Source organism: Buceros rhinoceros, unplaced genomic scaffold (genome assembly GCF_000710305.1).
Source record: "Buceros rhinoceros silvestris isolate BGI_N320 unplaced genomic scaffold, ASM71030v1 scaffold5454, whole genome shotgun sequence".
Classification (NCBI taxonomy): Eukaryota; Metazoa; Chordata; class Aves; order Bucerotiformes; family Bucerotidae; genus Buceros; species Buceros rhinoceros.
The window spans coordinates 7,996-17,371 of record NW_010409898.1 but is presented as its reverse complement, the minus strand read 5'-3'; the positions used below and the strand labels follow the sequence as shown (position 1 = coordinate 17,371).

At 36.7% G+C, this 9,376-nt stretch overlaps 1 protein-coding gene across 1 annotated transcript in view; it reads left to right on the top strand.

Moving 5' to 3' along the window:
• The first annotated feature begins 414 nt into the window (after nt 1-414).
• The window catches only part of RAD17 (RAD17 homolog (S. pombe)), a 14,199-nt gene continuing 5,237 nt past the window's right edge, over nt 415-9,376 (top strand). Inside the window, exons 1-10 of the mRNA XM_010135384.1 lie at nt 415-692; nt 1,806-1,889; nt 2,490-2,646; nt 3,112-3,248; nt 4,366-4,418; nt 4,508-4,633; nt 4,719-4,788; nt 5,409-5,520; nt 7,876-8,073; nt 9,226-9,311. Coding sequence (XP_010133686.1) covers nt 417-692; nt 1,806-1,889; nt 2,490-2,646; nt 3,112-3,248; nt 4,366-4,418; nt 4,508-4,633; nt 4,719-4,788; nt 5,409-5,520; nt 7,876-8,073; nt 9,226-9,311 — 1,299 coding nt within the window. The 5' untranslated portion in view covers nt 415-416. The remainder of the gene's footprint in view (nt 693-1,805; nt 1,890-2,489; nt 2,647-3,111; nt 3,249-4,365; nt 4,419-4,507; nt 4,634-4,718; nt 4,789-5,408; nt 5,521-7,875; nt 8,074-9,225; nt 9,312-9,376) is intronic.

Genomic DNA, 9,376 nt, shown 5'->3' with positions numbered 1-9,376 from the left:
AATAGCCACATACTGAAAACTGTACAGAGACAACATGAACATGACTTTCATGTAAAAATGGTATAAATAAGCTTATACATTTTTAAATGCTCATCTCTGTTTTATTTCTTTAGTTTGAATGTGTGTTTGTAGAATTTTTAACTTGTTCCAGTTTGTGAGTTTGCCGCAGAACAGTCTATCACGTGTAAGCTTTCTTTAAGGCTGAAGAAGTATGTGATGGACACATTCAGAAAGCAGAAGTGCCCACAGTTGTTGCTAACTAGTAGTGTGCCTTTCAGTGCTGATGAAGTTGTTTACATCTATGGTATAGTCTGACATGTGTTTGATAAAAATCTCCAGTTTTATAGAGACAGCTGTACCCAGTGAGGGGAAGAGAGTGCTATATTAATGGCAAAACATTTGTGTTTTACCAGGTAATGGATTGGTGGGAACGTTCATTTGATGACTTCTTTGGGAACACAAATATTTCTTCTAGTGCCCTTCCTCTGAAGCAACTAGAAGGCAAGTCTGGAAGAAACCGGCAGCAGCAGAAGAATGACCTGTCTCCTGTGCCAGAAAGTAGTAAACCCAAAGTTCTGCCCAGAAAAAGAGCAAAGTCATCTTCAGTAGATGTGCCTTGTCACAAGTCCAGACAAAACTGGAGCCAGACTCAAAATGAACCATGGGTAGACAGATACAGACCTGAAACTCAGGTACGAGAGTTATTCTAAGTGCTAATATAGTAGTGGCATTGTAGTGTGGCACGGTGTGCTTCGTCTGTATTGGTCAGGTTCTAAGTATATCCTGTTTTATTAGGGTGGTGAAGGACCGGCTTAATTTATTTACCACCTGTAATTAGGATTTTAATGAGCCATTTGTCTGTAGGAGACAATTTTTCCCCAGGCTTCCTGATGAGTTAAAGCTATTAATGAGATGTTGTTTCCTGTCCATCCACTTGTAAACTTTTGAACCTGGATTACTGGATTACAGCCAGATCTGACAGCTCCAAGTACTAGGAAAAACCCACAGCTGAAAAAAGGATAACTGAGTTAGTGCACTCGTTCTGAGAGATAACAGAAATGGTCTTGCCATAGTACGGGACAGCAGTTAGCTGGTCTGTCAGTGTTCAGTTGACCAATTGCAGTTTGCGCTGTCTCTTGCTTGCTTGATATGTCTTAGGCATGACTTCGTGGTGGTGGTGGGGGGTGGGTACCTCAGGGCTTCAAGGAGAAAGGACAGTAGTACAGTAGACTGTAGTTCAAATCTGTAGTAAACTTGTCTTCCGTGGTTCTGCTTGTGGAACAGCTTTTTCACAGTGTGTTTCAGAGGTATCAGCATGAGTGTTAACTGAATCTTGGTTCTGAGTGCTGGCTGATGTAAGTTAGTGTAGTACTTGTATTTTATATTTAAATGTTTATTAGCTCGCCTCTCAAGAGGAATTGAGTTACAAGGCTAGAAGACAAGTAAGCTGCATGAGATTTGCACAAGTTCCGAAACCCTATGTAGTATTAGAGTTAGCAGAGCCTAAAAAGTGCCAGCTCCAGTGGTAACTGTAAAGCATACTGACACAAACAGGCAAGACTGTAATGTTGTGACTTTAGGAATAATAAATAATCCATTATTTCCCAGCTGCAAGCAATGGAAAATGGGTTGTTTGAGGAAACAGGCTAAAATGGTTATCCTTAACTCTTGCACTTACTTGTACGTAACTGGAATATACACATGTGTTTCTGTTAGTATTTTAGTCTGTTCTTGAATCTCATCATTACAGTCTTGGAAACCAGGAAGTGTACATATGCATTTAATATATTTTAATCTTGTTTCAGAGTGACCTTGCTGTGCAAAAAAAGAAAATAGAAGAAGTTGAGAACTGGTTGAAAATGCATATATTTCAGCAGCAGCCAAAGCAGGTAATCTTGCTAAAATTAGCAGCTAGAGTTATAAAACCATACAAACAAGCTGGATTCAATTTTAATTTCACAGAAAAACCTTAACTTATAGGTAGTCATGATGTATCTATTGCTTTCTAAGAACTCCATTAACGTAGATTAGAGCTTGTACATTTACCTTGGTACATTGCCACTAAGAGGTGGATTCTGGTTTTGCTCAGAAATATTATTTTTTAACATGTAGTCAGTTCATACCTCTTCAGTGTGTGCTTGTAACTGCAGATTAATTTTAAGTATCTTGGCAAATCTGCAGTTGCACTGACTTGATTTAATAGGATGTTTTTAACCTCTTTATTGACAAGAGGCATTCTTATACAGATGAATAATTTACCAGATACATTAAAAACTAAGAACAAGGCTTTCAGGATTCTGGTCTAGCTCTTTCTATCTGAATACTCAACAAGTAAATTAATAACACAAAATAATTAACTCAAGTTTTATTGGGAAAAGATAATTATTACCAGAATGAAGATTCAGTCAATATTAATCTTCAGACAACTTTCAGTCTTTATTTATCACATTTGGGATTTTTTTCCTTTTTTTTTTTTTTTCCTTGGACAGGATGGCTCTGTTTTGCTGCTGACTGGTCCTGCTGGTTGTGGAAAGACTGCAACTATACAAATATTAGCAAAAGATCTTCGCATTCAGGTGCAAGAATGGACCAATCCAATATCTTTAGACTTTACAAAAGAAGACTTAAAAAGCATATTGGGCTATGGTAAGTTTGTTTTTTTTTTTCCCCAGTTACTTTGGTGATTTTCATATTCTGTATTTTTTATTCTTCTGTGTCTGTCACAAAGCAAGTCAGGTTCACATCCATGTAAGTCATATCCTTAGTGTTTAATAATCTTTCTTTTGCTTTTACCTGAGAAGGAATTTAGGTTTTTTTACAGTGTTTATTCCAAAATAGTTTGCAATTGAAATGACTGTAGTGAGGTAAGTAATAGCCTGGATATCATTTGAGCCAAATAAATAAAATCAAGTAATTCTGTCTTCATCTGGGTCCTCAGCTGAATTCTACCCTTTAAAAATGCTCTTGTATTTATCACATGTTTGCTGAAGACTGGTGCTGTTCAATGGCTACTGACAGAAAAGGGCATGGGTGGCTATTGGTTCTTGTGGGTATTCGTTTTCTACTTTGTATAATGTAGAATACGTGCATTTAATTAGTTTTCTTTTTCAGACTCAAATTTTCACACATTTCCAAGCCAGGCCCAAGCAGCTCTCTTTCAAGATTTTCTATTAACAGCAAGTAAATATAACAAACTTCAGATGCTTGGGGAGTCCTCAGAAAACGATAAAAAACTTATTCTTGTTGAAGTAAGTGAAAACTTGTGAAACCTTGTTCGGAAAACAGTACTTTTTTTTATAACGTTGACATGCTAACTAGCTTCAGCTATAGATTGGTGTTGCCAAAAGTTAGCCTGCTTTACTGCAAATGAGTTCCCTATGACTTACTGAGTCTCTGCAGTGGTTTAGAACCAAGTTCTACCTAAGCTATATAAGCTAGTAACAGGCAGAAATTGGAGACTAGTTTATGTACAGAAATAACTAATAGAGTATCAAAAAATAGATCAGAACTATTGAAAAATCATACCCATGTTTCTGTATGTTTAGCTTTCTAGAAATACATAAGTATAAACAGGAAGGGAGGAAAAAACTGCTGTTCTTGTTACTTAAGTATACAGGAGAGCATAGAAGATGCATGAGAATTAACACAATCAGAAAGATTGGGAATTCGGCAGTCCTTGGTCTTGTGGTGTGGGTGGGGTTATTTAGTGCAGAGATGTGAACTCTGAGGGTTTGAGCTGAAACAGGCCGTGCAGGAGAAGACTTTATTCTTACTTATTCAGGAGCGTGTTTCAATATTCAATTTTCTTTCTCAGCTTTTCATTTTATTCTGACAGGAATTTTATAAATGATGATAGTCAAATTGTCTGTACACTTTCAAGAAAAAGAGTAGGTGACATAAAAATTCTAGTTAAGTAATGTGATACACTGTAGAGTTTAGGAAGCACAATTTTCTGTGACCTCTCTTCATAGAGTTGCTTTTGTATACGTCCTCTCAAGTAGTAAATCCTCTTGCACACTGGAGCTTCTACCTTGAGTGCTTATCCTCCGAGTAAAACTCTGTCTCACAGACAGTGTAATCACCCAAGGCTGTCTCCTGGGAAAGAGGGACAGAAAGAAAATGTTTCTTTTTAGATAATTTTTTCCCGTAATAGAAGAAAGAAATATGCCCTTCCCCTCCCTGCACCTCCCCCCCCGCCCCGCTCCGCCTTGGTTATCTTCACTATTAGCCGCATTCAAATTTAGTTGAAACAAAGCTAGCTAGGAAGAAAAAAATGTGTACAACATAGTGTGCCATAACAGTCAGCCTGTGGGAAAGAATATTTACATCTGAATGTACTGACAGCAGTTCGTTTGTTTTGAATAGGACATACCTAACCAGTTCTTTCGAGACCCAAGCAGTCTACATGAAATTCTCAGGTCAGTTGCAAATGAGTTTTTAATGATTAGGTTTAGCCACTTGCAGTGGACTGGAGTTTGATTCTCATTATACTTACTTCTTTATATAGGAAATTTGTTCGTACAAGTAGGTGTCCTCTGGTGTTTATAATCTCGGATAACTTCAGTGGAGACAGCAACCAGAGATTACTATTCCCGACGGAAATTCTAGAGGAATTGTGTATATCTGGTATTAGGTAAGATCTTCTGTCTCATTAAAACTTGATTGAAATAAATGAGAAGTCAGAAACTAATTAATTTTTTTTAAATGAAATTCAACAGTTTCAAGCCTGTTGCACCAACAAATATGATGAAAGTTCTTAATCGAATAGCTGCAACAGAAGCTAGTATGGTAAGTTGTCAAAACTGGTAACTTCTCTGCAGTGCTAGGACCGAAGGATTTCAGACTCATCTATCTGAATTATGTTGTATATATTTGTACTGTATTTCTTTGATCTTTGATAGCAGAGCCCCACACCCCCCAAAAAAACCCCCACCAATCCTCTCCAACAGAAAACTGGGATAAACTGGTAAGATGTCTTGTTTTTAAGATTAGTGGAGCTAAGTCTTCCAAGTTAGTTCTGAAAATTTCTCTGCCTATTACAGAAACTATGAAACAAATTATAAGAACAGAAGTAATTTGCATCGTATCAGCAAGACCAGAAGAGATCATGATCCTAAATCTTGTATTATTCCTAAACTGACTTGATTACAACCAAGTCTAATATTGAGTGACATCTTGCAAAGATTTATGTGAATTATTCTTTTTAATATTGCAATAGAAAGTGTGGCAACGTGCTTAAATGGATAAAATGTTTTAAAATTAGCAGTTACACGTAGGTTGAGCACGTGGTGATTGATCATGTAGTCGGTTTATGGTGTGTATTAGAGGTGAGCCCTCACAGCCAGAATAATATTCCAATACTCCTTTTCCTACTTTTTTCTTACTATTAATGTTGGTTTTCCTTTTAGAACAGAGAAAAGAATTATGCTCTTGATAGAAGTTACCTGGAGTTGCTTTGCAGAGGTTGTTCAGGTGATATAAGAAGTGCAATAAACAGTCTTCAGTTTTCTTCTATGAAAGGTAAATACCCACGATTTTATGAAGTGAGTGATGTTTTGACCATATCTGCTGTAAAGGTGTTCTGTTCACTGTTGCAGCACAGCGAGGTAGACTGTGCAAAAGATTTGTGACATGCTGTTCTGGAACAGGAATAAAAGGCACTAAGCTTTGGGGTTTGTGTTTTGGGTTTGTTTGGTTTGGTTTTTTTAAGTTGAAAATATTGCGTTTCATGACTATTACATATAGTCTTAAACCTGAGTAACGTCTGCTACATATGCATTCATGTAATTTAATAAAATGCCCTCTTCTTCTTGATAGCTTTGCTGTTGGTGTGTATTTACTGTTCATAGCTGATGCAATGTTAATTTGAAAGGGATATTTTTGTTGCTCGATTCCTTATATTTCTCCATATCCTTATCTCTACCCTTTAAAGTGTTTCTGAAGTAGCCCATTGACTTTGTATACAGCATTTCTGTAATGATTGATTTTGCTTTGGAGTTCCTGCAGCTGTTGGTGAATGGAAAAGCTGTGAGGTGGCATGACCTACTATGAAGTTATCAAGTGTATCGTGGAATGACTTGAATTCTAGTGTTTTAGTAGTCTTTAAAGAACTTGGTTGGACAATGCTCAAATCAGTCTTAGTTTGGGATTATTTCAAGTGTTCCAGCATTGAAAGAAAATGGAACCCTTACTGTCATGTCTTTTATAATCATTGGAAGTCAGGAATTGTTAGGAAACCGATGTGTGCGAGCTACATAATCGGTTATTTCTAAAAGCAGTACTCTGGCCTGTGCAGTTCATGCTAAGAACCGTTAGATGGTGCCAGTATTTACCTTCAACCTAGAAATAAGGAAGTGAATTCAACAGTTGTCCTCTGCTGTATGTCTTAAAGCTAGCAATGATCCTGTCGCTTTTACTAATTTTCTCTCCCATCTACCTTGTAAAGAGAAAATGTGCTCATGGAATGCAGGGTAAAATGTTGGTTCAAGTCCTTGTTGTAATAGGGAGTCTTGTGGCGTGAGGTTTAGAGTGTACTGAAGTTAACTTAGCTGTGTTTATTAAATTACATGAGGGAGAGAGTCAGATATCTAGGATTAGCTTGCAGGCATGGAAACTAAATTGTTCTGATGTTGAATTCTAGTATACTAAGTGTGTATTGTCCTGTGTTAATCAGAAAAATATAAAATTCCTCTTAATAAAACCATTTTGAGGATAATGCCATTAAGTTAATAAATGGTAGGTTGGTGATACCTGAGAAAAGTTTGTGGTAGCTCACTGCTGGGTGCTAAGTAGTTTCTACATACTCTAGAAAATTTAAATAGTCTTAGAATCACCGATTTGTGTAATTTTTAATAAATTACCTTGGTAATGTAAAAACAGGAGAGTTATAAAAAGAACTGGCAACAAAACAAAGGCATATGGCTTGACAGCCATGAAATCTGAGTCACGTACTCAAGTAATGCCGCACTGAACGTTCTCTTCTCCCTTTTTCTCTAACAGATTGAAAAGAGCTGCCTTCACGTTGAATAGAAATTCTTTAGTTGTCCTGGTATTTCGGTCAGGCGAATGACTGGCAGCCGGTGATACTTTGTAAATTTTGGAGACTCTCTCACCTCCTTGTTGAGGAGTATGATTTTTTACATATATATAATTTCCTTCTTCACTTGTTTGTATGTGTAAACACAAGTGACACACAAACTTTGTAGTAGTATTAACAGGTAAAATGGATCCATGGCAATCGTGGGAGAAAAGACAGATACTTAAGGGATAAGTTCGCTTAGCTCAGTAAGGAACCTTCACCTGCTGCTAAATCAAATTGTGGGTGAAAATGTTTGAGTTTCAAATTAGAGCAGAAGAAGAGTTTCCTTGAAGCTCAAAACATTGTGAAAATGAGTAGGCTCTGGAAGAATCACCTAAATGAAAGGTTTTCTTTTTGCTTTATGTTTCAGTGAGGATATACAGATCGTGTTGAAGAGAAGGTAGATTGATAAGTGAACGGAATGTAACTGAAATTTACATGTATTTACACTTGTACTTTATAAAGAAGAAATTTTCAAGCAAGGCAATTTGGCGATGCTTCAGAACTAGAATGAAAAAGCAAGAATGCTAGCTTTTTCTAAACACAAATACTTATTATTTAAAAAATAACTTGGCACCTTAGTTGTGCCTTGTGGACAGAAGCATAGTGAAGCATGCTGGTTTAGGTCACTGGGTTTTCTTCCTAATAAATGAGTTTTCTCTTAGTGCCCCTATTTATGTAACCTTTTCTCCTCCAGTTTTGTTCGTTTGTTTAGAACGTTAGCAGTAGCAGTGTAATAGAAAAGTTTCTTGGATTCATGCACATTATTCTGATGGCATTTTTGTTTTTCTTGATAGACTGCTCATTGGAGAAAGAGTTTTGGACAGAGAAGAAAAGGAGCTCCACACTAAAATGTGAATCATCATCATCAGTATCTAAAGTAAGAAAGAAAAGCAAATCTGATACTTCAGAAGACCAGGAGGTACAAGCTATTGGTGGCAAAGATGCTTCCATCTTTCTTTTCCATGCTTTGGGAAAAATAATTTACTGCAAAAGTAAGAAAACTTTCACTTATTCTTCCTTTCAATGGACAAAGCCTGTCAGCTGCTAATAGCTAGGTTTGCTAAAGTAAGGCTGAGGGTGTCCTCTAATTTGCATGTTTGGTTATTGATAACAGTATAAAAACAGGAATAAAAGTTTGTGTTAGCTTAGGTAAATAAACATTTCATTAAGACATTCTGCGTGTGTGTAATAAAATTACGTAACTCTATTTGCATTATGTTGATGTGCTGTCAGGCACACAAAGCTTTCTAGAGAGCCAGCTCGTTTGTTGGTTTTTACAAAAGCAACTTTTGCTTTTGTGCAGAATTACACACTGTTGTACAGTTATGTTCTGTACTCCGCTGTATTCCTAAAGGTTACAGAAGAGTCCTGCAGCCCATAGCTACTGCCTCCCTTATTTGTGTATCTGCTGTCTTTTCCTGCCTACTTTTTACCTCAGCTTTGTTTCCCTCTTACATAAATGTGTGTTCTCTGCTTTCTGACTGAAAACCTCTTCTGTTTCTCTGTCATACTTTGTCTCCACCTCTCCAAAGTGCTTTCCACCTTATTGCTACTGAAAGTTCTACTTTTTATACACTCAGGTTCTGTAAATTTACAGAACCCATCTGCTCCCTGTGTGTGCTTTTTTAACATTTAAAAACTAATAATTCATAAGCATTTGGTACTTCCTAAACTGGCACCATCTGTACTCAACTAAATCAGGATCCATGATGCCAGTGGCTGTCCACATTTTGGTAATAATTCACAATATCAATTCCAAAATAGTGAGATGAGAGAATATGAAAATAATTAGATGAAATTTGTTATCTGAAGTGTAATATAACTAACTATGTGGTGTTAACTATGTAATATTGACTACGTAATTAAGTATTTTTGCCTGCATCAGAAGCTTTCTGGGAACTGAAAATGGTATAGTCCAGTTGCTCGTAGAGTTGACAGTGCTAAAAATGGGGCTCAATATATGTGAAAACTGTGACTCATGCAATTAAGCATCTCTGTTCTTGCTCCTATCTAATTTTTATTGTAATTTTGAATATTTAATTTGAAACGTGTGTCTTTTTCTTCTGGCTTTTCTGATTATGTGCAGAAATGCAAGAACGTTTCTGATACTCAAAAAAACCTACAGCTTGTACAATTCTTTGCAGGAGAACCAATGTCAGAATCAGAATTTCCTCAGCTGCCTGCTCACTTATCAGAATACCGTCGAGACACCTTGCTTATTCAGCCTGAGGTACATCTGCAATAGCTACTTGATTCCAGTTTGGTTTGGAAAAAAAAAAAGAAAGGAAACCGCTC